This window comes from Embiotoca jacksoni, unplaced genomic scaffold, assembly GCF_022577435.1.
Source record: "Embiotoca jacksoni isolate LCO1_2020_lvr unplaced genomic scaffold, fEmbJac1.0.p SCAF_4, whole genome shotgun sequence".
In the NCBI taxonomy this organism is placed as follows: domain Eukaryota; kingdom Metazoa; phylum Chordata; class Actinopteri; family Embiotocidae; genus Embiotoca; species Embiotoca jacksoni.
Genome location: NW_027185392.1, coordinates 5,003,388 through 5,029,771, shown reverse-complemented (window position 1 = coordinate 5,029,771; position 26,384 = coordinate 5,003,388). Strand labels below are relative to the sequence as shown.

At 39.6% G+C, this 26,384-nt stretch overlaps 1 protein-coding gene across 2 annotated transcripts; it reads left to right on the top strand.

Moving 5' to 3' along the window:
* Positions 1-587: 587 nt before the first annotated feature.
* On the top strand, positions 588-20,500 carry LOC138209173 (voltage-dependent calcium channel gamma-5 subunit). Of its 2 annotated transcripts, none has more exons than XM_069167568.1 (6): positions 588-778; positions 9,897-10,143; positions 13,952-14,038; positions 15,616-15,756; positions 16,060-16,205; positions 17,563-20,500. In XM_069167568.1, the coding sequence occupies exons 2-6, from the start codon at positions 9,948-9,950 to the stop codon at positions 17,824-17,826; spliced, it is 834 nt and encodes a 277-aa protein (XP_069023669.1). In that variant the 5' UTR covers positions 588-778; positions 9,897-9,947; the 3' UTR covers positions 17,827-20,500. The 2 variants fall into 2 exon arrangements, with proteins under 2 accessions (XP_069023669.1, XP_069023670.1); XM_069167569.1 differs by lacking the exon at positions 588-778 and adding an exon at positions 3,887-3,957.
* The last annotated feature ends 5,884 nt before the right edge of the window (positions 20,501-26,384 follow it).

Below are 26,384 nucleotides of genomic sequence, written 5' to 3'. Positions count from 1 at the left end.
ATCAGAGAACCAAACAAATACAGGTACAGACATTTTTTTTTTCTAAATTACTACAGCAATCGAGAGCTGGTTGCATGATGTTATATAAGAATGTAATTTTTGAAATAAAAAAAAAAACTAGAATATAAGATGGTGAATATTATTTGTTTGCCTGATTAGCAATAAATGTTGTTTACGTGCATTATATAGGATGTCCAGTGTTACGTTTCCATGTCTGTGGGACTTCAATGGGACTAAAAAAAAAAAAAAAAAAGTGACATAAACCACAGTCGGCATGCTTGTGGTTTTCTGGCCTCCGTATCGGCCCAAATGCGGGCATTCAATCGAAATTTAAAAGTTTTTTAAATGTTGTACGCCCATTGCAAAAGCACCTAGAACAGTACAGTGTTTTGAACTGCTGCTAAACCAACATGTGTGGAGAGCTTGAATCGTAGCTCCCCGAGGGTTGCGTTGGGTTTAAACCACGAACTCACTCCACATCACTTTAACACAGCAATCCCCCCCACCACCCTCCTCCCCCCTCCTCTCTCCTTCGCACACCTGAAGAGAGAGTTTTGGAGAGCGGAGTTGTGTGCCACGTGCCCCGCCACCGCGGTTTTGCACTGGCTCGGATGGTAGTGGTGCGCGAGCTACGCAGCCGCGGGTCCCCGTCCGCCGCACAAGCTCGTCGCGCGCCAAACCCGAGATAACGAGGAGCGACCGAGCGGGGGACGAAACGAGAGGAGAGAATAGAGAGCGAGGAGAGACGCGCTTTCTTCAACGAGTCTTCTTTTTGAAGGTAAACCGTTTTTACCCAACTTTTTATTTGTGTGTGTGTGTGTGTGTGTGTGTGTGTGTGTGTGTGTGTGTGTGTGTGTCTATTGTAAAGAGGAATGTTACAGAAAAGAATTGCGCTGGAAAAAAAAAAAAAAAAACGCAGATATGACAAAACGCTTTGTTTTGTCGTTGATGTTTTGAATGCCTTGAATGTTTTCCTTTACGCCTGCTGAGGCTTGTTTGACGATTTACATTAACGAATGGAAATTGCCCTTGCACTCATAATCAGACTGGATGCCTTATTTACCTACTCAAACTCATTTTTTTCTTCCATTTGATATATTAGGAGTTGAGTTTGGTCTTTTTCTGACTTTGCTGCAGACGCAGCCGCACACTTCACGCTGCACTTCGTTTAGTTAAAAACTTGAGAAATGTCAGAAGAGAATAATTTACACTTTTAACTGTTTTTTTTTTTTTTCAATTTTTTTATTCAAACCTTTCTGTCACAATGCATATCTAATGAAGAATATAATGCAACGTGACGTTAAGAAAGAGAAGGTGTATATGGTGTGACAGAACTGCTCGTTCTTTTAGAATAAGAGAAAATGGACAAAAGGAAGGAAAAAAAAAAAAGAAAAAAAAAAAAAAGATGTTAAGAATTTGGTCTCTGCACAGTTGCTGTCAATAACACGTGAAATAACAAACATACGGTACGAAAAGAACCAAATCTAAGGACTTGGATAAACAGGTTTTAGTTCAGTCCGCGTCCACTGCCTTCTTGTTAAACAACAGCCTAAATCTATTATTAACTGACTGCTGAGGACGTGAGTGACTGTTTCAGCACCGCGGACAGCGATTTGAGCCTGAGCCAGAGATTAAACGGCAGCAGGAACAAACAGCTGGCAACAAATAGATTTTGGCGACATGATATATAAACATTTGTACTAAGACAGCCAATAATATGTGTGTGTTTTAAATGACAAATGACAAAATAATGTACATTTTATGATTTACAATTTACATAATAATTATACAAATTCATACAATAGTTCTAAGCTTTAGGATGTGGAATTGTAAAAGAAACATGTATGCTCGTATGGTATTATATTAGATCTGGAGGGTGAAACTATAATCTTGTCAATAAAAAGTAGGGTTTTTTTTCTTTCCTTTCTGCTGCAGTGCTTTGCCAGTTTCGTTAAATAATCGGAACGTAATCATCTTTTGATGCGAAATATTACACTGGGGAAAAAAACAACGTTTTTTTTTATGAAGTCGCAATCCAATCAATAATTAGATACGTACTGGCTCTTCCCTGTTTGTAGATCCCTTCATTTTATTGAGTGTGAAAGACTTATTTGTCCATATAGTTCTTAGAAAGACTCAAAGATGTTCCAGAGGTTTGGGATTATAAAAACAAAAACAATTTCACAGTCAGTGGGCCTAAACTGAGGTGTTTTTGTTGCCTGAACAATAAAATGTGCAGGTATGCTCTTTCATGTTGGTGAACTGCTGACTTGAACTTGAATGTTTGGCTGGCGGTCAGAAGTTTTATTTTTTGTTTTTCTCATCTGTCATGCAGCTTTACATGATAGCCGTAATGGGCCAAGTTTCAAAGATTTAAGGATCCAGACTGTGCTACAAAGGGGTTTACAGCACCCTCTATGTGTTTTGTCATTAAAATCATGCAGTCTTCCTCCTTTCATCCTCCTCTTTGGTGTCTCGCCTCCTCTGTTCACAGTTGTCACTCCAGCCAATAGAAAAACACAGCTATTCCACATTGAGAACCATGCTCAATGCCCCCCAGTGTGTATTGAGCAGTTTTATAATAATGTGCCCATCCTGTTTGAGATCATAGTAATATCAGACCCATGTACAGCATGTCCTTAGTCAGGAGGTTGCACATCTAAGACTACAAAAACATCCTGATGGGAATATCCTCAAAAAGTGAACACAGTGCTCTCCGGTGATGACAGCTGCACTGTGCTCAGTTTTTAAACACCTAGTATGACAGTACTCCGCTTTTTAGTTTCAATTTAGAGATGGCAACATCTATTTTTTTTTTAGAGTGTGAAAGTTTTGTTAAAGTTTTACAGGAATTTTAAACATTTTGTTCTGGATGTGGACTAATGATGTAGCTGTATAGTAGAACAGAGTGTACCAGGGTGTAGCTGTCAGTATAAGCACATAAAAGTCTTACTGTTCGGTCACATGCAGAACATTACTGTAAATAGCTTTAACTAGTGTTATTATTCAGTGTGTGTTTAAGTACCTATATGGCTGCGTGCGACATGACTTGTGTATCTTTTCCTCTCTCATCTTCTCTGATGTGTCTCTGATGTGTTTCTCATGTTTTCCTCTGCACCGCCGCTCCAGCATGTAAAATACACAACCAAATAGGAAGCCTTGTTTTAGGACTCGCTCATCAGTTCATTCAAGCTTAACTAATGTGGAGGCCTCTCTGTATAGCGTTGCCTGGCGACAGGGCCAAGTCAAGCACTTATAAATGGAATACTTGTCCTCACGACGAACGGGAGGGAAATGGATGTTCGTGTTATTACTGTAGCTCACGGTTTCTTTCATGCCAGAGTCAATTGAGTGTCAGCCCTTTTAGAGATCACTACTTGTGTCATCCAATTATTAAATGAATTAGACCTGCCCGCCATCTTTGTTATAGACATGACAACCTGAAATTAAGCAGTATGGTATAATTATAAAAAGATATGAGAACAATCATGATACTGTGTGAGGGAGGGACGACAGCTCCAAGACGAAATCTTTTGCTGAAAGACATAAGAGAACTGCCTTTGGAACGGCATGACATATTTGGACTCTAACCAGAGCTGCCCATTTCAATTAAGATGATCTGGCATTACAGAGGAGAGATGTACTGCATTCTTTTGCAGACTTGCTCTTGGGTCTTGAGGGTGAGGGAAGAAAACACCTCCTATGTCAGGTCAGCTGGTTCTCAACCATTTATATGCACATGTGTGGCAATGTCAAAAAAGACCGTTGCCTGCTTTTGTAACCTGCATCCTGTGATTTCTGTGTAGAGAAGAAGTGACAATATAACACAAAAAACATCCACTTAATTCTCTGTCTGTTGACAGCTCGAACTCGCATCGCCACCACCTCTCTCTGCTGTTTGCCAGATGAGGCGTTGTAAGCTGTCAGGCCTACGGCAGGGACTCGGCTTCAACTGCAGTGTGTATTTTCTCTTTTTTTGGGTGGGCATGCCTTCAAGAGGGGGCAGAGGCATCTCCAAAATTAGACCGCAGACAAATTATTCCGGCTTGTTAGCTCCCTACTGGAGGCCAACATAGCTGAAAAATAATAGTTGACTCAAAAGAGCATATGGACAAAAAAAAAAAAAAAAAAAAAAATTATCAGCTATTATTTAGTGTATTTCAAAAAGAGAATCCTTCTCCAAAATCTTAAAATTGTAGTTGGACATAGTGTTAACGATATAAATAGTGTATAATCTCCTGCCGACTTGTTTGATGCGGACGATGCGGGGCATGTGTTGGCTTGTTGGGATCGTTTTCCTCAGCCATGTTAGAATACCAAGAAAACATGGGAGACCTTCAGAAGCGTGATTAAAAACTGGAGAACATTTTGGATGGATGAAATACAGAAAAACCTTTGAAACACTGTTATGACCCGTGACACATTCCTTTTGTATGTAATATAGTTATGCGAGTTTAATGTGGGCAAGTAAAATTGGCTCTATAATGATGCGTGCGGCGCGTGATGATGTGCGACCTGTCACTCCACACTGTTGACATGTGTCGGGCTTTCCCATTAGTACGTCTGCCGGAACTGCAAAAGCAGACCTCAGCTGCCCAAATGACGGGAGCTGCCGGCTTCAGCCAGCTGTGTCTTGATGACGGATCTCCTCTCTCGTGCATCGGACTGCGACTGTCCTCAGGGCCCCGCTGGCCGGCCCCAGCAACATCGGCCGACGGGAACTAACTCGCACAGTGTTCGTTGCCTGTCCACGTCGGAGGCAACGCGGGGCCTGCACTCGCAGCCACGCTGTTACAGCGAGCAGTAACTGGGTCAATAAGCATGCCAAGAGAGATCCACGCCGTGACACTGACGAAGCCTCGACAGAGATGCAGAAACACACACATTCTAATTGGAGTGTCGGTTGTTTTTGGAGTGACACTTTATACTTTCTGCCACGTTCGTGGGCCACATTTAGCCGAGTTCTTTCAAATACAATTCAAAGTTCAGCCCAGGCGGACAATATTTATTCTTTAAAGCAGCCGTGCTTCGACTTCTGTCAAGTAAGACGAAGGCAAAGTAAAACTTCCACAGTTAATCTTTAACATTTAGACAAAATAAACATCGTGTCACACCGTGTTTGTACTCTGTGTAATTACTTCCTGTTTTATTTTGGAATGCTTCGCCTTTAGTGTCCATGCGCGCTTCCTTTCGTGCCATTGTTTTGTTTTTACCTCCGGTTTCTGTACCTGCCCATGTCTCTTTTTTCCATAAGGTAGTTAGAGCCCAGCCTGTTCTCCTCCCAGTTGCCAGATTGTTACGTTTGGATCGAGTTCGCAATTGCCTGCATCTACCTGTGCTCAGCTTCTTATCTGCCTGTTTATTTCAGTTTTTTTGGGTGTTACCTATTTTTAAATTTTGCTCCAGTTTGTATCTTACTGTTACTCTTTTCTTTAGTAAAGCTCGCCTTGCTTTGACTTTCTGCCTCATTATGCATTTGAGATAAATATATATAAATAAATTGTCGTCATGATGCATATTTTACCCTGCCTCTTTCAACAGTTGAAAAGCCACTGCATTTGAAGTTTCTGTTGGAACACGTGGTATTTTTGGCAGCGAGCTGTTTAAATTAAGGTCGACAGGACAACATATGAAGGAAGTAGACAGGAGTGGAATTGCCCTACTTTTGGTGATGATGTGCCCTTTACTGTTGTACATCTGCCCTACTTGATGCCAGCATGGCCTCTGGGCCCCTAGTGGTGTTGTTCAGTATTACATTAATGTTGGAAAAAGTAAACATGTAAGTTTACATTTTTGACATTATAGGTCTTCTTAGAACTAGTGTAACATCCTTAAAATGATCAACTTTTTTTATGAGTAAAAGCAACCTATAGTTTCTGGTTTTGAACAAGAAAATATCTTTCAATATCTTTCATATCTTTTTTACTGTAAAAAATTGCAAAGCTTCTGCTGATTCAAACAGGTTAAAAGAAGCACTGATATTTACACAAGGAAGGGGGTTTTGTGTATCTCTTTGCAAGCAGAGACACTAAAAGCTTTGGTCTTAGTGGCTTTGAACATTTAATGAGAAACATTTCTCAATGAAAATCCTTTTTATTTTTTCTCAGCTGAGATCAGTCACCACACAGTCCTTTAGACACCAGAACAATGACTAGAATTATTCATGAGGGACTGAAGCAGTCTGAGTGCATGAGTCTGCAGTCTGAGGGGTTCTGGTCTAATCCTAAAGCAGCTGTACACGCATGTCTGTTTTGCGTATTAACTAATTTTTTTGTGCCATATTTTCTCCGTGTCAACCGAAAAACAAAATGAGGCAGAGCTCGTTCAGCTAAGTTCAGGCCTCCAAAAAGCTCCAATTCGTCCGTACCCACACGTTGTATCTTAGCGCATGTAGGAATAGAAAATAAAGTCATTCCAGATTTATAAGAAGGCAGCCCTACCATTTGGAGGGATTGACTGACCATCCCACATCAACCTAGTCTTCAAGAAACCTCAGACAGAACCAGATAGCGGTGGGCAGCCATCAGCCTCAACCAGTTACTGCAGGCTTCTGTTTAGAGCTAAGCTTCCTTCGTACTGTCCCCCAGCCGGCCTGGCTTCCTGGCTGTTCAGGACCTGCTAGGGGACAGCTAACAGGGGCAACGTTGGTTTGGTCCTTCACCTGCTACTGGGGCCTAATAAGCCACAACAGCTAATGGCTTGTTTTTCCATTGTACTCAACTGTGCTTCTACTTCAGCAAGCCTGGCCTCAAATGCTACAAAAAGACTCCATTTATTACAACTACTTTTATTGCTGAAGAAGGCAGAGGAAAAAAAACGGAACATCTAGCACACTGCGAGAGAGACATAAGCCACTGCTGACTGCGAAGCTAACGGAAATGGAAATTTTGCAACACAGGTGTAAGAGTCGAGCAAATGTGAATTACAAATTAAAATTAGCTGCTGTGCCGAGATTTTGTGTTGGAGAGCCGAGATTTACGAGTTAAGAGTCCCAGCATGATAGTAACAGGAAGTGACACAAAGGATCTAGAGTGGTTGGGGAAAAATTAGATGAGTTGGAGGGAAGCATGCTCTAAACCAGGGGTCTTCAACGTTTTTCAGGCCAAGGACCCCCAAACTGATAGAGAGATGGAGCAGGGACCCCCTACTATATACTGTATATTGTATAAAACATTTTTTTTTTTATATTAAACTGGAGGAGTGCAGGAGGCTTGGAGGGACAGGTCCAGGCTCGTCTCACGCTGTGAGTGAACCGGTGCCCAGCTTGGGAGAGCTCCTGTGTGTCGCTGAATGTGTGCATTTCTGACTGAAACATCTTCTGCCTCCGTTTATCCATTCGCTACAATATGTTGGATTCATGTTAATGTGTATTTAAAGACATTTAAATTTGTGGGGGAAAAAAAGGAAAAAAAAAAATAGGGAAAAATTGTCTAATCAACCAAAAATTTCACGGGCCCCCTGCAGTACCTCCGCGGACCCCCTAGGGGTCACAGACCCCCTGTTGAAGACCTCTGCTCTAAACTCTATGCTACTGTGATTGGTTGTTTTACTGTAAATCAACGTTCCTTTACCATTTCCTTAATCCTAACCCTAACCTTACCTCTACTTAAAGATAACAACTAAACACTGGAAGAGCTTTCCTCTCGCTGATCCAACCTAGTACCAGCAATCCAGGATTGACATGTTTGGTATTTAGTAGGCTAATCTTGTGGTGCTATTGAATGTGTAGAAAAGAATTCTGAAGATAACTTTCAGAGTTTTCAGAGTAAGGAAGCCAAGTAAGTAACAGCATTACTGGAATTAGCAACTGAAAAAGGGAGAAAAATCTATGAATTTCAAAATGCAATCTACCCAGTACTGAAAAAAAAGTATTCACATTACCTTAATGCAGCCTACCCAACAATAGGGTAATACCAGCCTATTTGTGGAAGCCTATATTTAAATGCAATCACCCCATCACTGTGTGCTTTTTGTGCCGTACAGCTAAAATAAAAAAAAGCCCTCTGGGTGAGTGCAGGATACAAAAAGGTCTATTGTTTGGAGAGCGTCCATCCTCTTGCAGCTTAATACGAACTGCCTGAAAATAGAGCCTTTACATGGACATTGTAAATGAATGGCCACTGATTGCTCCATAGCCAAGAATAGCTGCAATTTAACAATAGTGCTTTCGCATTAATGCTGCTCCTTTGTGCTTTAGTGAAACCCTGATTGCTTAGCCCTGCATTCCAACTGCTTCCAATCACCATCACTCTTCACTGACCTGTAGTTAATAGTTCAAAGATAGAAAAATGTTGTGTACCTGGATTTTATGTTCTATTTTGTGTTACTATTTGCTTTATTGAAAAAAATATTTTCCACAGCTGTGTGACTGTATTCATAAGTGATTCATGTTCTTTAAGTCAATTATCAACTTGGAAATACAAATTCATATGAGTAACTTTAGGATTAAATACACCTCAGACTATTGCTCTGAGATGGTAGGAATTCTTCCACCTGTGCACAACCATGTGCACAACCAAGGTCATAATTTCTATTCTGACACATAAAGCAAGGTCAAAATCGGTTATTTCCAATTTTTAAAGAGATACAATTTAATTTTAACTTCTGAAACATAGGACACCCTAATATAGTGTAAAATAGAACAATTGTCTTCTAGGATTCCTCCCTCTTTGTATCTAACAAATGTGGCAACTTTCTTTACCTATAAGAGGGATGAGTTCTGGAGCATAAGGTCATTAATTATCATACAGGGACAAAGCTACAGAACACAATTTACAATATGGATAAAACGTATTGATGGAATGTCCAATGGTTTCTATAAGGTTATGTATATATTTATAATTTGTGTTAAACATTGTTTGAATAAGACAAAAACCCAGAACTTGTCTAACCTACGAGATGCAACTAATCGAGGGGTAGAAAATATAAACATCTTAGTTTCCAGTGCCAACTACGTTGAAAACATACGTTGTTGCAGAAACATTAGTTGCAATATCTTAAAATACCATGAATTTTAATCACGAGTTCCACATCTCATCTCATCTATTAACTGTAATTGCACTGGTTCTGCAATACAATGAAGCAGTTGTATGGAAATCGTATTGCTTTGTTCTCCTGAGACTTTACATCCACTCGTGATACTTGAAGTTGATCCATGGAGAGCCAGATGCCAAAAATACCATGAATCTTCTGATAAACTCAAAATCCTTTCACATATTGTCTCCATCTTTCTAATCTCACAGTGGGTGCCTAATGTGGCAGCATACTGAGAATTTATGTAAAATCACTTCCTTCAATTACATATCTTCAGTTTCTAATGTTAAATTAAATTAAATCGTTTTTCCTGCGCAATGTAGTTGTTTTAATTCTAATGAGAAATTTGAAGGAGACAATATTTCCCATATTTGCTCTTCAGCTGAGAGGAAAAAAAGTCCCCTGTTGTGCTTTGTGCTTTCATATTCATTACTTTCTATTTATTCTCAACGGATATCCATCGACAGTTAATTACCTTGAATTAAATTAAACAATAAACCTCAAAACAATAGCCAGAGCGTTCCACCACCTGGTAACGGATGAGCCCAATATAATGCCAAAGCATTTAATACACCTTTCCCTCCGCTAGACCATACCATGTCAGTGTCATGTTTTGCCTCGCCAGGCAGCGAAAAGTAAGGTGCTTTAGGTTTAGACACTAAAAACTAGCAGGTTCAGGAAAAGATCTTGGTTTAAGTTAAGCGTGACACAGTCGCAAATTGGTTTGATTTAGACACAAAAAGCAGGTGGTTCGGTTTAGGTTTCTTGTTCTGAAATGTTTTTCCTATTTGTTTTATGATAACTTAGTTCCTTTTAGTTTGGTGAAATTGGTCACGATGTTTATCTGTTTGTCCCTTTCCCAGCTCCCCTTTCTGCCAGCGGTGCCCCCCCCCCCCTGCTGTTAAGGCTGTGGTATGAGCCTATGTGGCAGGAAGGCACTGACGTTGCTGAGCAGCGTGTTCGCTGTTTGCGCCCTGGGCCTGTTGGGGATCGCCGTAAGCACCGACTACTGGCTCTACCTGGAGGAGGGAGTCATCCTTCCCCTCAACCAGAGCACTGAGGTACGCATGTCCCTCCACTCTGGGCTCTGGAGGGTTTGCTTCTTGGCAGGTGAGTTAGTATGAAGTATGCAAGAACAGACTGCAGCGCTGTAATGTGCAGAGGGCAAAGGACAGACTGGTGTAGATTTTCCCTGCTTCATGCATATTACTGTGTGGCACTTTGTTTGCCGGCAACAGGAACAGCCTCTTCACTCTTTACATATTATATATTTAGGATAATTGGTGAACGATGAGTAAATTCAGCATAACTTTGATTCCTATCAAGCTTATATGGAATAATTATGGAAATATTTAACTGTGCGCTATGGATTCACAAGTGAAAGTCATGAACATGTGCACATGGGTTTGTTTTAGATGAGCACATTTAAAAACATCGTCCACTCACTCATCATTGTATAAGTATGTACTCTCTTGCACATAGATTTGGTGAATGTAGGTTTCAATGTTTATTTTTCAATATAATTTGAATGGCAGTCACTTGTCACGTGTTTCTTTCCTTGTCTTTAACCCCTAGACCGCTGTATTGAAGACTGGTCATGGCTTAGTGTTTGAATACTTGAGCATGAATTTTTAAACTGTGCTTTTACCTCTGTAGCATCCGGAGTACCAGTACCTTCCCTTGTTATCTCCATTCTGTCTTTCAGTTCTATGTTCTACCGTTCAAAGTGTAATGTATTTTTATTCCAGTTGATAGATGGCTTTCCAAGACTTCTTTCCTCATGACCTACCCAATGGCAGCTTTCTATTCTCTGGCACCAGAGGCATCTTGGATTGAAGCAGAAAACCCTCTGCTCCTCGACTGCATTTTCTTTTTCCTTCTTTTTGACCTGCCTTTTTTTCCCATCGTAGCTTTCCACGCTAAATATTTCCACATTGCATGGTTACACACCTTTTTGGACGGTAAAAAAATAATGTTCCTTCCCAGTTCCAACATCACAGAGGCATGCATGGACTTTGGATAAAAGTAACACTAACTGCCAGTTTTTGAATCTTTTCTTGGAGACGCAATCCTTCAGACAAGTATTGTTCCAGAGTAAACCAGGGATCAACTTTTGCTCTTACCTTCTTGCTCCCTCTCGTAACAGAAAGAGTTCATTCTATGACTGCGATATGCTGTGTTGCTTTGCTGAATGTGTTGACGTTGGTGCCAAAACGGTGTGCTGTCATTTATTACTCTCATTATGTGACCTTGGACCAAACAGTGCTGGGGATCCCCTGAGAGTAACTACCCACTGGGGAGTTCCGCTAGATCCATGTACCGTCGAAGGCTTCTTTTTTGTTTCCTTCTAGTGTTTTGGGATAACGCCTGTACAAAGTTTTTTGATCCTAAGCCCTGTGAGATCTCTTTTGGGGTTCAAATTGGCAGATTCTTTTTGTAAATATCAAACTAAAAATGTCTTTGTGACTACACTGAATGTTTGATGTTTTCACCATGGACTTAAAATAGATTGTGTTTATTCAGAACTAACTTAAATGGTAACTTAACCTGTAACAACATTTATTCCGCTTACTGTTGAAATGTTCCATTAACCCATGTGCCACAATTGACCTTCTCTGTCCCATTTCAGGCATAATTGTTCAGCCATGGTGAAACATGTAGGCAGTCCAGCTGTGATTAGGTAACAGCTGTTTTCCTGCCATGTCACAGGCCCATGTTATAAAACGACTGATGATTCAGTGTGTCTTTTAGGGGTGACTGAGTGACCTTATTGCCCACTTAGCTGTTCTGGTGCACAGTATTTGACCCAGAAACATTATTGCTCACTATCTCAGTATGCTGTAACACCAGCGAACGTGAACGAGGTTGCACAATGCTTTGACGAGGTATTGATGTCGGTTGAGGTCATCGGGCGCTATGCTTTTAGCGCTTCATTCAAGTAGAGGATCTTCTGTCTGTGTAATTGGGGTCCTTCGTGATTTACTAAAAATAAGTCCTCTGCTTTTTGTGAGAGCATAATTAACATTTTCTGTAATAGTTATCATTTTCCTCTGTTACTATTACATTAGTAATGGCTAAGACGTTACCATTCTGTTGTGCTGAATAATGATAATAGAACAAACACTAGCTTTACAGTCACAAGTTCAACAACCCAAGGCAGGGAACCAATCCCCCCCCCTCCGCCCCACAAAAAAAATAAAACACAGAGACCTCACTTACACTACATAATAGCTGATTGTGCGAACAGGTTTTTCATTTCGTGACATTCGTCAAATGCTGACTTCCGCACAAAAGAAGATGGAGAAACAACAGGCGAGAGTGTGGGAGAGAGAAGTGACGATACAGTACAATGCCTACATGGCAAAACAGAGACTAGACGTGCATGGAGCAGACGGAAGCTGTAACCTTCATGAGTAAGTATTCCAAGTTAGGTCTCTTGATCAACATGAGTATCTGAGTTACGTGTTTTTCTGACCACTGGCATAAGAACATTTGCAAATTGGCAACTGAAACTCTTCAAATGCTTCCGAATGCCTACCAGGTGGATTGTCTTTGACATCCTCTGGGCATGCACAGTGAAGTTGTCCCCCAGGATCAGACTGTCAACACTGAGTTCTACTGTGACGTTCTGAGTCTGAATACATTCGGTGCAAACCACCTGAACTGTGTCGTGATGGCTCATGGGTTCTCCAACATGACAACGTGCCAACCCACAGAGCGTTGCTGCTCAACACACTGGTTGCTCTCCACCATGCCTCCTTGCTAGATTTTACTCCCTGCGACTTCTATCTGTTCCCCAAAAATTGGACATAAAACTTTATTCGTGCTTTGTGCTCATCCCAAATGTGCACATGCCAGTGGTCACCAAAACCTGTGTACCTCAGGTGCTGATGTAGAACAAGCAAAGTAAGATTCAATACTTACAATGGTTATGACTTCCTCCTGCTTCGTGCATATCACAGTGCTGAGCTCCCTTTACATGCAACAGTAGCAGTCTGGAGACTTCTGGATTCTGGACTTCTGGATTGCCCCACATATAAGCCTGTCTACCATAACCAAGCAATAGTGGATAAACTGCATTCCGAAGTGTAATATCACCAAGAAGTAGGTAGCCAATCTTCACACACTCAAAGGGAGACTTTTGATAACACCAAAGCAATGAATCAAAACTGACTCAGAACACCAAGAAAAACTATAAACACTGAGTCAACAACTGGCTAAATCCCCGATGAATAGTCAGCAGAACATGCCAGGTTAATTTGACTCTTTTTAGTTTTAAACATATTTTCCTTGAAAAGCCTCCCAAACACAGAATATTATGTATCACTGTAATCTGTGCACGCATTAAGAGAACTAATTACATATGCTGGGTTATCATCCAACTCAACACCTTATAGTGTTTGGGGTTAATGAAGTGCTGAGAAAGACATCAGTTTGTGTGTTTTGGTACCAGACTTTGTACTGTACGTGTCAGAGTGATAAAGAGAAAGGTGCTAAAATCTGACGCTGGGCGATCCTCAAACAAGTGCTGACATTAGAAACGGTGCATTACATTAAACAGACTTCAAGTTTTGCTGCAACTTGAGAATGTTTTTAGGAAGCATTCAACGGCTTCAAAAATGAAATAAACTGTTTTTTTTTTTTTTCACAGACTTGACACAAAGTTGACTAATTTCAGAAAATGAAAATGAATCCCGTCTGAAAACTTAACATTTCTGAAATATAGTCATCGTTTTGCCATTATAGGTATTCATCATGTGAAGGCTGCAAGACGTCTACGTACTCCACATATATAATGTTATTTTCTACGTGGTTGGATTTTGTCGCTGTTAACAGTTTAATCAGTTGTGTAGAGTTCTGAACTCCTGATTTGTGTTAAATCTTATTAAATATACATTTCCCCTGTCCTTTGTTCCAGGGGATGAGAAAGGACGGTGTTTTACCATCGAGTATGTGATGCCCACTAATGTCCAGATGACCTCTGAGTCCACTGTTAGTGTACTCAGTAAGTATCTGTTCACATGCCACTATTACATATATGAGCAATTCTTCAGTTTAGTGAAACTAAACAAAACTGGTACACAGTGTTTTAGTAGCATGGAACTTCTCATTGGCTGTGAGGGGCCATTTAAGATGTGTTGTACTATCAAGCTAGCGTACATTAAGGCTGGAACAAGCATTTTAACCGGGCAGTTGAAAAAACACTGACAAAAGAATACAAACTTTAGCTTCATTTAGGGGTTCATAACTGTCTACTTATTTTGTGTTTTGTTGTTTGACAGATATTCTTTGATGCAGTATGTCATATTATTTGGGGGGTAAATGTTGCAGTAAAGGAGAAAATAAGTAATCCGAGATATTTCAGAAGAAACTGGAAATTAAGTGCTGAATGATTAAACTCTCGGAAAGGAAGCAGAATTAGGGGTGTAATTATTGTCATGTGACACCTACTAGTTCGTTGGGCAGCTGTATACTTGTATAGTGGGCGCACGATAGACAGTCCCGCTAACAAACCTCACTGCTGGCAGCTGAAAGAGGTGTGTGTTAACACCATGTGCGAAAGGCATACATCTACCAGCGGCCCTTTTTTTGGCCAAACGTAAGGTTAGTGTTGACAAGGACTGTAATGCACAATTAATCCTTTTTTAAATTATGTTAAGTCTACAGTGGTAACAAACATGGCTGAAGTCTGACCTGAGTACAAATCATGTGACTTGAGTCTACACCTTTGTGCTATGCTGCCCTCTTATATGGGGTTTTGTGCTATTCCTGGCCCAATCCCCAAGGCTAGTCTACTCAAGATAAGAGCTGTGTGTGTATTAAAAATGAAAGGTTGCCATTTTCATGTTTTAAAGACCTCCTTTAGGGTGAACATGCATGAATACACACGAGTACTAGTTTGTAAACAAGTAGTGAGCGGTTCCAAGACAGCCACTTCAGGTCTAAAATCCCTTGTGACTTCATGCTGCGGCCCAAAGATGGACTTTGATGTGAGAGACGCAGTTCATACTGGGTAAAACAAAGCTAAACTGATCTCGTAGATACAATTCCATGCTTCAAAACCTCAACTTAATAAATCTGCTCACATTTCAGAGTCAACGTGAATGCATTAAACCATTTTATTTTTGTCTATTTTCCTCTAATAACAGTTTACTTGCGATGACATGTCTACTGAGGAGTTTAATAGACATGTTTACTACGCAATCTAAAAAGTTTACACAACTAATTAAATGTCCCGTTACATGCACGTTATGGCCTCAGACATCTGGTCCACTTAGCTGGAATGCTAACATTGTGTGTAATGAACAACACAGTGGGGGGTCTGAAAATAAGTACCACAGACTCCCTTTACTTCTGGGAGGTACTTTGCCATTTTCTCACAGTAGGGAAATACCAACTTCGTGAGGATAAGACATAAGACAGCCCAGCAAAAAACAACAACAACAAAAAAAAAAACCCGTTATGCTGCTACTGTACTAACAGATGAAACTGAAAAAAAACTAATTTACAGGAAAACAACAACGCAACACCCTCAAACTGATCACTTCCTCTCTTCATTTTGTTTCTCTTCTCTCATTTTAGAGATGATTCGTTCTGCCACGCCCTTCCCTCTGGTCAGCCTCTTCTTCATGTTCATCGGTTTTGTGCTCAGTAACATCGGCCACATTCGACCACACCGCACTATCTTGGCTTTTGTCTCTGGAATCTTCTTCATCCTGTCAGGTACTTTGGTTTTTCCTCAAATTCTAGATTATTGATGGTTTAAAGATCTGCACGTACGAGCTAAACAATCAATAGATGAATACATCTACAGTTGGCATGTTGCATTGTTAGGCCTGATACAATTTTGATCAGTCAAGTTTAAGAAGAGAGCTAAGTCAAAAATGCTGTTGATGCTTTTAGATTACAAAATTAATGTTTCGTAATAAATTATGGCAAAAAGAATGACGTCACCATCGATTTGTTTTGGTACTTTTCTACACACGAGGGTTTCATCGGCCTGTCTCTCCTCTGTGCCTCCCGCAGGTCTGTCTCTGGTTGTCGGTCTGGTTTTGTACATCTCCAACATTAATGATGAAATGTTGAACAGGACCAAATCTAACGAGGCCTACTTCAGCTACAAGTACGGATGGTCGTTTGCCTTTGCTGCCATCTCCTTCCTGCTCACGGAGGTAACCTCACCATAGCAAATTCGTATAACACTATCCCACATTTAAATAGCTGCTTTGAGATGAATTATTTAAACCTTTTGTACCTAACCAAAACATGTTGCTCTGTGTCTGTGTCAACCGCAGATGCTAAACTTCTTTTTAGTATTTTATGGGACGGGGGAGGTTGTTGTGTTTTCTGTCAAAGTTTATGATTTCACATTAATGTTTATTTACTTAAACCCATCAGTGGCATCAATTTTCTTTTTTCAAAATTGCCTCTCATCCGCTGCATTCATGCTTTGCATTGCATTTTATGCATCAAACATAAAAAAAATTTGATTTAAGGGAACATATATTGGTAAAGCTCTATGAATGAATAGATAATAATAGACTTATTTTTAATGGTTCTACACACATACAGCACAAATGCACATGAATGCATTTAAATAAACCATGACTCAAATGTTTACTCTGGGAGGTTAAATATTGCTGATGGTCAATAATCACACATATGTGTCACTCGACCATAATCTGGAATTATTCATTGTATGACATTAATGAAATTATTATAATTAGAGGTGGGGAAAAAAAACAAATTCACTAAAGTAACGCGATTCTTCTTTTTTTTTTTACATTTTTAAAATTGAGCTAAAAGTCGCAGGATTCCAGCTCACAATGAGTAGGTCCTGCTTTTTAATGGTTTAACTTTCTGTTAACTGTTGTTTTCCAACCGTCTGTTGACCGGATCAACACCTCAGGCCCGAGATTAACCGGGTCCTTCAGAATAAAAGCACCAGTGATTCTGCTTGCATTTGTTTCATCATATCAGTAATTCATTTAATTTAATCATAACAGTACCTTATCTAACTTTATTAAAACAGTACCAACAGGTAAAAAAAACGTCTATATCGGTTTATGGCCTTCTGCCCTCTTATATGCTATTCCTAATGACAGACTTTTAGTTAGCATGGCTTTAAGACAGAGCCAAGGGGTTTGTAGCAATGATAATGCTGGAAGAAAGCCCAATGACGGACTGTTTTTGAAAATATGACTCATTATGTACAAAGTCTCTAAAAGATCAAACTTTTTTGCATAGTCTATTGGAAAACAAGTGGAAAGAAAAATCACAATAAATTGTTCTGTCAAATCGGAATACTTGTAAAACTTAAACATTGCAACACAGATCAAAAATGGATCCTGGTGTTGTGTTAGTATTGAATTGGGAGATAAGCATATTGTCCCAGCCCTAATTTGTAACAGTGGAAAATAACAGCACATGACTACAAGACAATACAGTAAGAAACGCTGGCTTCATAATGCTGATCATTGAAACCGTCTGCCTCGTCTTAACTCTCATATTGTTTCCCACTCCTCCCAGACGGCGGGCGTCATGTCAGTGTACCTGTTCATGAAGCGCTACACAGCAGAGGAAATGTACCGGCCTCATCAAGGCTTCTATCGGCCTCGCCTCAGCAACTGCTCAGATTACTCCGGCCAGTTCCTCCATCCAGACGCCTGGGCTGGACGTGGCCGCAGTGCGTCTGCCATCTCCTCCGAGGCCTCCCTCCAGATGAACTCGTCCAACTACCCCGCCCTTCTCAAGTGTCCAGAATATGAACAGATGTCCTCCTCACCCTGCTGAGGCACAGGATGAGTGGCTGTGTTAGCACTGTTGGGGTCATTTTGACCTGCCTGGATTTTGGCATAAAATTCTCCAATAATTTGATATTATCCAGCTTGAAGTTTCCACTTCAAGCGTTCTCACTATGACCTGATTGACGTTACCATTTCTACTGCAGGTTTTTATTTACAGCTTCATAGAGCTTTAGAGCTTTTAGAGATAAGAGAGGAAATAGTTTGACCAGGTTGTAATATCATCCACTTTTCTCTAGTTTTTTTTTAGTGACAGGTTTCTAGCAACCTGCTGATTTGAGAGTAGGGGTTAGAACCGGTGATGCAACTATGTGTAAATGATGTCGAGTCAGCAGGATTTCCCTCAAACCAACCATGGCAGCTGTTAATTTCATGAGGAACTAATTAGAGAATTCCACAGTGTGAAGGAAACTTGCTAAGAATTATGAATCCTGGTGGTTGGTACTGAGAAATGTCTTCTCAATTTCATCACTGAGCAAAACGTGCTGGGTTGTGATTCATAAAGAAATAAAGAATTGTGCTCCTTTCTTCTACAAATTGTACACGAGGCAGCTGTGTCAGTGTATGCAAAAAAGTCTGAACATTCAGTTGTTTCTAATTAAGGCACTTTGTGCAGAAAATGGCCTTTTGTTGCCATGTACTGTAGATGTGTGTATGCACATCACAGCTGTTTCAGACATGTTTATGAGAAGTCAGGGGCCAGAATGGAGCTTACCAATTGGAGACGTTGTGAAACACATGTTGGATTTAAATTTCAAACAATCAGAGAGCGAACTTTAACTGACATACCATTTGATAAGAAAACTGTTTGACTGGCTTATGTGCTGGGAGAGCTGGCTTTATGACAGGTGGTACAATATTTTACCTTCTTTATGAACTTCACCTCTTTTTTCACCCTCCATGCATGTCTGAATGAAGTGTGATTTCTAATCCATTTACAGATCACACTGACTTTCAGTTAACTGCCAGAATACATATTTTCTCCATTTAAGTCCTTCGCCCAAGAACCATTTATTGTTATGAAGCCACAGAGCTATTTCTTAAACAATTTAAGCAGCAACTGAACAGCTCAAGGCTTCATTTTGTATGTGTTTACATACATTATATATAGTTGAATATACTGTGTGAAATTCTTTATTTAAAAGCTTGTTTTCATTGGTCCCGCTCAGTAGTTTGACAGCAAAGGAAAGTTTGTATTAGAGGCTGCTATTCCAAACATACAATATAAGGTAGATTCCTTTAAAGGCCGTCCAAGTATGTAAATTAATACATCAAATCTGAGAGTGTCATTATATTTTATTCTAAAGGAAACAGACTAACCACAAATAATGCTAACTATGCACTCATAACCCATTAAGAATAACAAAACCGGATAGCTTTACCGCCGTGAACCAAACAACACAGATGTAAACAAACTCTCAAAGAACCTATGATTCCTGTATAGACCTTTTTCAGAGCAGACGTTTTGACTTGTCATTGTAGAGAAAGCACAGGTGTATTAATACACCTGTGATTACGAAGTGTGACAAGTCAACACGTCTGCTATGAAATGGATCTATACAGTTGTATTCTTAGTTAGTCAAGCAAGCAGAAAGAAAAAAAAAGTGTACCTAATCATAATTTAAAAAGAAAACAAGTAGTACAGGCGCAACACTGTTTGAGTTATTAAACATTAGATCGAAATCTAAACAAGAAGAGAGAGCCAAAGGGGAGCAGAAGAAGTTTGGATGGTGGTGACGCACTTGATGTAGAATGTGACTGAGTCAGATGGTTTGAACTACTATTTTACTATGGAGTTATTGTGAATGTAAGATGTGGCGAAGGAAACACTTGCTAAATGAGATTTATTTTTTTTTTGCCTGGAGTAAAATAGCTCTCCTATAGAGACATAAATTATAGACACATATTTTTCTAATTTCTAATTTACTCCCCCATAATAACAGAGTATTCTTAGATGTTTAAATACATATATACCACAATCCTTAGTGTGCCAAGAGAGACGTTGTATCCAGGTAAAGAGGAAAAGTATTGAATATATACATTTCATTCAGCATTACGTGTGACCAAACATATTAGAGAGATACATTTTGTCTTGTGCAATAATTTTATGTTAGTTTGATATATTACTACAATTATTATTATTGTCAGTATATTATGTTGCATGGTGTGAACTCCACATTATATTAATGGCATGCAACATGTCATCACTGGACCACAGTGTTCCACCTATCCTGCACAGCAAAACACATAAAACTAATAAACACTGAAAAAACTGTGCCAAGTTGAAACTTTCACACTCAACCACTGTTTTGGTATTTAGCCCTGTTACGTTTTCGTAATTTAAAACACTTTAATAAGAAATCATCAATGTGTACATAGACAATTTTTTTTTGTATAGACCACAGTAAATGTAAAAACTATGGTTGTCCTGTTGTTGGGTAGATTTATCTGCAGTACATTTGACGGCTGTTTCGCCTCCTGCATCACATTGAGAATGTGAGCGTTTGCATCATATGCTTACATAAATGTAAAGTATTCCAATGGTGTCATAGTCAGACATGAAATGTCAATATATGTGTATTTTTACAATCAGTCATATTCATGATGTTAACTGTGCTGGGATGGTAATGAAATAAAAGTTTATGGGATTTGATAAACACCGAGCTTGTTTCGTCTAAATTTGTATCTCTGAAAAGTCTGCGATAAACAGTAAGCTCTTCATATTGTTGTGTACATGTGACATAGTGCGAAACGAATAATATGCATCACTCAATATCTATAAAAGTTCCTTTATCAATCCAAATTTGGCCTGGTATTTATACTACTGAGAATTTTTTGTAATGTTAAGTCATTTATTAATTTATTAATTATTATGAAAATGTTGAATCCCCAGAATGTATCAAATATACCTGAAAAATAGCAAGATAACCCTAAATAGTTGCATAAAAAAATGAGTCATGGAGGGATGCTGTTACTCAGTCAATAACACACAAAAGCAAATAGACGTGAGAGGATGGATGCTTTTTGTTTCTCATTGCAATTAGGCAAGTGAAACACTGACACATGATGTCATGTAAGAAATTCATCTTTCAGTAAACTACAAGTTATGGTTAACATAGCAAAACGTGGGCAGTGGTAATGTAGCAGCTTAGCAGTTGCTATATGATGAGGAGTTGTTAGGAAAGTTGCAAAGTAAGTAAACAGTAATACAAAAGTAAGCAGCTGTAGCCTGCTCATGTCACTATCAACACAAGATTTGACTTTTTTTTTCAACTGGGTGTGGCAATCATTGATCACGAATTCCAATGTGATCATACAATGAGACTGTATTTAAAAGACTGTGCACACTCCGTTTTTTTTTTTTGTAATTTGAATGGCCCTCAAAAAGGTTATTTGCTTAATGTCTACTCGTCATGCAGAGAAAACCTACATAAGTTTTGTGTGCGTGGTCTGATTATTACTCAGAGCAGCAGCCTGGAAATAACTTGGAAGTAAGTGCTGATTTACCTGCCGTCTTAATGCGCCACGTTGCAGTCACGTTGTCTAACAACAGATTCAGAAAAATATGGAGCCCTAATGAGAACAGCTTTATTGGGGATCCGGCTATGTTAAAAGGCAGCTGTGAGCACAGACAGTACAGTAGATATAAAGGGCTGATACGCCAGCCAATATCTGACTGCTGTTCCATATCCCACCCGCTTTCCCCCGGAAAAAAAAAAAAAAAAAGTCCCGTAATTGGAACTTAATGTCGGCAGGATTGATTGTCAACCTGTTGACACGGAGTGGAAATGCATATTAATGAGATACGGTAGTTCTCCACTGAAACAACAACAAATTAACTGCTCATCACAGTTTTCTTGTTTTTGAAGTTTGGTCACAAACCTGATGAATTATCCACAACCTTTCTTAAGATTACCATACGATGTCAAATTTGTTTCCCACTAACTGACACTTTAAATAATCAGAGGCTGCACTTTACCCCCAAATGCTTTGTAAACATGAGGAACATCCCATATGAACTGTCAGCCCACATTAACAAGGCTGCCCCCTCCCAATGATAAGGTCAGATCTCTGTCACAGAAAGTTAGACACATTGTCAGGGGGAGGCAGCACTTCTCCGACTGAACGAGCTGGCCCGCATCCATCTGGCTGCATGAGATGTAATGGGGCTATTAGCAGGACGGAAACAGCTGATCTACATCATGTACTGATGTGCCCATAAACTGAACGAGCAGTTTCATGTATTGATCTGATGAGCTGGCACGTTCCCAAATTGATTACCCCCCTCCCCACCCCCAACAACGCCACCATTTGTTTCAAATTTCACTGCTGGAAGTAATTAAAGAACATTTTGTGGCACGCCTCTCAGTCCCATTCCCGCTCTCTGTATAATTAAAGAAGATAATGACGAGATTTACTGCCTCAGTGAAGTTATTATTCTGCACTTCCTTCTTAAACTGGCTGTTTGGTGACGAGAGGTGGCCCAGTGCCTTTTGACAACAGCTCCATCTAGCGTCATTTTTGTGAAAACACAAAACTTCCATGTCATTTCTTTCTGTTCAAAAAGCGAGTGAGGGAGTGAAGACGGCCGAGATCAGAAGAGTTCTTCTTTCTTTGATATGTTCAGGAGCAAACTCCACAGGGAAACACAAACGAACTGTAAACTACATTTGACCACACATTATTTCAGACGCATATTTGGTTGATGAACAATGTAATCAAAGGATATGTATGTAAAACATTGTCTAAGGTTGGGAGAAGAATGTCTTTTAACATAAAATACATTCTTCTCCCAACCTTAGACAATGTTTTACACACAATACATTCAAGGTCATAACTCGAGAATTTGTTCACTGATTATGACAAAATATTACACCAGTGTGTAACAGGATAAAATGATGACGTGATCATATTCTACTTCCAAAAGGTCAAAGGTAAACTTCACTGTGACATCATGATGGTCTGCTGACACATTTCTGGCCATTAGTCAAAACAATAAATCGGGAACAGATAACTGTGACCATATATTTCACATTTGGACTGATACTGAATTGGTGACTCTAAATGTTGGTTGTCTACCTTGAAACTGTGTTGATTTAGAGCTTCTGTGCTGTCGGGTTGAGGATGTGTGTGAAACATCGATGTTTTAGAATATGTAGACAGGAATTGTCTGCTGTCATGGCTACAACTTCATGTTCCACCAGAATCAGCTTCATTGGCCAAGCATGTGAACACGTACTAGGAATTTGACTGTTTTTTATTTTTGTTTTTAGTAAATACTAAAATTCCTTCAAAATCTTTCCTCCATTTATTATATGAGTCTGAAAAGTATGGATTCTAGCACTTAAAGACATGCAGCTGGTTAGTTAGTCGAGGACAGAAATATTTTACAGTCACATTGTGGGGACTCAACTCTTTTAAGGGGGACAAGAACAAGTCCATTTAACATCATTAAATCTTCGGGTGAAGACTTGTGGTAAGGTAAGATTTAGGTTAAGGTTACGGTAAGGGTTAGAGATAGGATGTTAGTGCTTATGTTTGGGTACGTCTCCAGGAAATGAAAGAAAGTCAATGTAATGTCCTCTGAAGGGATGGAAACAGGACTGTGCATATGCCTGTGCGTGTGCGTGTGCGTGTGTGTGTGTGTGTGTGTGTGTGTGTGTGTGTTTAATGCAGCACTAAAGTAACTGATTATGATTTCACAGTGATTGTCCAATTTGTTTCACTCCAGCTGTGAATCCCCTGCTTAGTAAATCTTTGGCCAGAAAAGAGTGAAGGTCTTCTATGATCTAACAAATACAGAGAGAGAGAAAAATACTGGAAAGTTTCTTTTTAAAGAGGAAACAACTCTCTTTCTTTGAGCTAACACAACAGAGATAACCAAGGACATACTGTATTAAATAACTGAGTTGTCTGTTGCTATAATTTACAGACTATAAGAACCAACCTACTGCTTCTCCTTTTACAAAAGGTGAGAAAAATGAAGTGAACATTGACATTCTGACAGTTGCTTTAACTGAGCAGTATTTATTCGGTCTGTGTTGGATTGAGGTAAACAGTGTTTTGTTCATTCTTAAAACATTATTCTAAAAAAAAAACAATTTATGAAACTTATGCAAACAGTGGTGGGTTTGCTGCTTTAATCTTTAAACTGATACTTGAACATTTTAATGAAATAAAGGAAAAACAAGTGTGGGATGAATTCCATGAGGGATGTAGCTTTACCTCAGTGCACACAGGGAGGACACACACACACACACACACACACACACACACACACACACACACACACACAGTTTATATTTCTGAACTGGCTGAAAGTGGAAACACTGTGCAGCATACAGTCCTTAGAATCACTGTGAAATGAATTACTGAGGTGTGTTTATTAATTAAAACTGGAGAGACAGAGAAAGAGAGGAGTTTTGGAATCTTCAAATAGGAAACTAATTGATGTGCTTGTGTTGCAGTGATGATGATGATGATGATGGTATGATGAGGTGTGTGTTTGCACATTGTCATGCTTTTGTCGCCGTGTATGTTTATGTGTGCATTCTTGCATGTGTATGCAGGTGATAATGATAAAGCTGATAATGAAAAGATTGTGTCTGTTCTGTTAGTCGCTCTGGCTGTTAAAGTTTTTTGGGGAAATGCGTCAGAGACTACAAAATAAAGATCTTTCTTACAGTAGATAAATGATGAGGACTGACATGTAACATAGGTCAGTGGATGTTGTGGTTTCAGACTTTTCCAACCAAATAAACTTAGTTGCTCACACAGAGTTTCTCCTGGAGTTCATTCACTCCCATTACACAGCTATGAGAAAGACAGGGGGCTAAAATAAACAGGTAAGCATATGGTGGTGTTCCTGTCAAACAACAAAAGCATTTCAAACATTTCCACTATTAAACTGCGACTCATCCCTATTTAATGAAATTAATCCGTTGCTTGCTTGTTTCGACCTTTTAAAACAAGAAAATACCAAATGATTGTCGAAAGCAAACAAAGCGATTTTATTTGAAGAGCCAACAGCTTTGACTTCCTGAAATATTCAGAGAGAATACCCTGCTTTTAATCACCGATGTGCTGCAGCCAGATTCAAAGCCTGATTGGAGTCGAGGGACTTGAAAATTTGTCTTTGAAGATCAGCTCTCAATATGCTCCCTTTCTAAAATCTCTGAGCCACCCACCGCTCGCTGCCACTGACCGAAACATGCAGGATTTTGAAAAGTCAGCAGGCAGAGTGGACAGATGGTCCACACTGGAAACCCTGAGACCACCAAGATTAGTGCTGATACTGCTGTGTGTTAAATGGGTGGCAACATTAACAATCAGAAGGAGTCTGCTTCCAGCTTGTTTCGCTTTGAGTGGCACTTGAATCTTAAAATTCTTACTTTAAAAAAAATTCCCCATTAAAGTACTTTGTCCCTCTCTCTCATTTCATCTAGTTTTGGAAAATTCTGGTTGTCCTCCAAATGTTGTGCGTTTTGATAATCTGGGAAGAAAATCTGCTTTTTTAACAACCTTTTCTTCAACCATTGTTGCCCTCTCTGGCTATGTTGTATCATATTTTTCGATCATAGCAAGTATTTTTTTGACTACTCTGCTTTCATAACTAAAAAAAAAATGTTCAAAACTATAACATAGAACCTAAATTGCAATAAACTCTTTTTTTTTTTCTTGAGTCAGAAAGAGAAAGACTGCTGGTGTAAACTCCAGCTTGTCGCAGCAGAGCCAGTCTCTGGCAGCCTGAGGGCTAAATCTGTGTTTGCTTTTTCTTAGCCCAATCTCATATGCTCTTTATCGCTCCATTCAGCTCCAGGCGCTATCTGTACACACACCGCTGTGTGTGACTGCAGCAGGCATCATCCATGTGTTTGCCTTGCTTCTTCTTAACCCCCGAACTAAGAGACAAGCAGGAGAACAGGGACATAGCTGGTCACATCGGTCGTTATTTTCTGACCCCCGCTCATCCAGCTAAACATGAACGGTTACTGTTAAGTGCTGTAATGTACCATGGCAGCAAAAGACATTTAACCTGGAAGCTGCACGGCACTACCTCAGTCTTCTATTAATGGTTGCGATGATCCCGTACTGGATTATCTGTTAACTGAGCTCATTTTTGGTGCAGTGTTTTCAAATTCTCTGTAATCATTTTCACAGTTTAAGAAAGAGAGGGTTCTCTGGTGCCCGTTTTGTTGCTGATTTCAGATGAGAACTCAGTGGTCATGTTACAAAATGGGTAAATGTACAGAGACCGAACTCCGCACGCAGGTATTGTATTTTTCTTTCAAGAAGTATACATTGTCTCGTAATTAAGCCTTGTTGTCAGGTACAGTAATGTACCATATGTCACATGTATAAGACTGTTACAACTGTTTGGAAAATTAACTTATATTTGAGTGATGATAATGTACTGCAAAGGGCTCTAACAGTCATTTAAAATATGTAATTTTCATTGCACTTTCAGTCAGTATTCTAACTTAGAATATATGTGAATGCATGTGGGAAAACCATCAGGCTGTACCGATCACTTTCAGTTTAGAACAT

Excerpts from the sequence above, each read along its gene's own strand:
- LOC138209173 (XM_069167568.1), top strand. The coding sequence starts at position 9,948 with ATGAGCCTATGTGGCAGGAAGGCACTGACGTTGCTGAGCAGCGTGTTC. Across the intron at positions 10,144-13,951 it reads GAGGGTTTGCTTCTTGGCAG|GGGATGAGAAAGGACGGTGT; the intron begins GTGAGTTAGTAT and ends CCTTTGTTCCAG. Across the intron at positions 14,039-15,615 it reads GTCCACTGTTAGTGTACTCA|AGATGATTCGTTCTGCCACG; the intron begins GTAAGTATCTGT and ends CTCTCATTTTAG.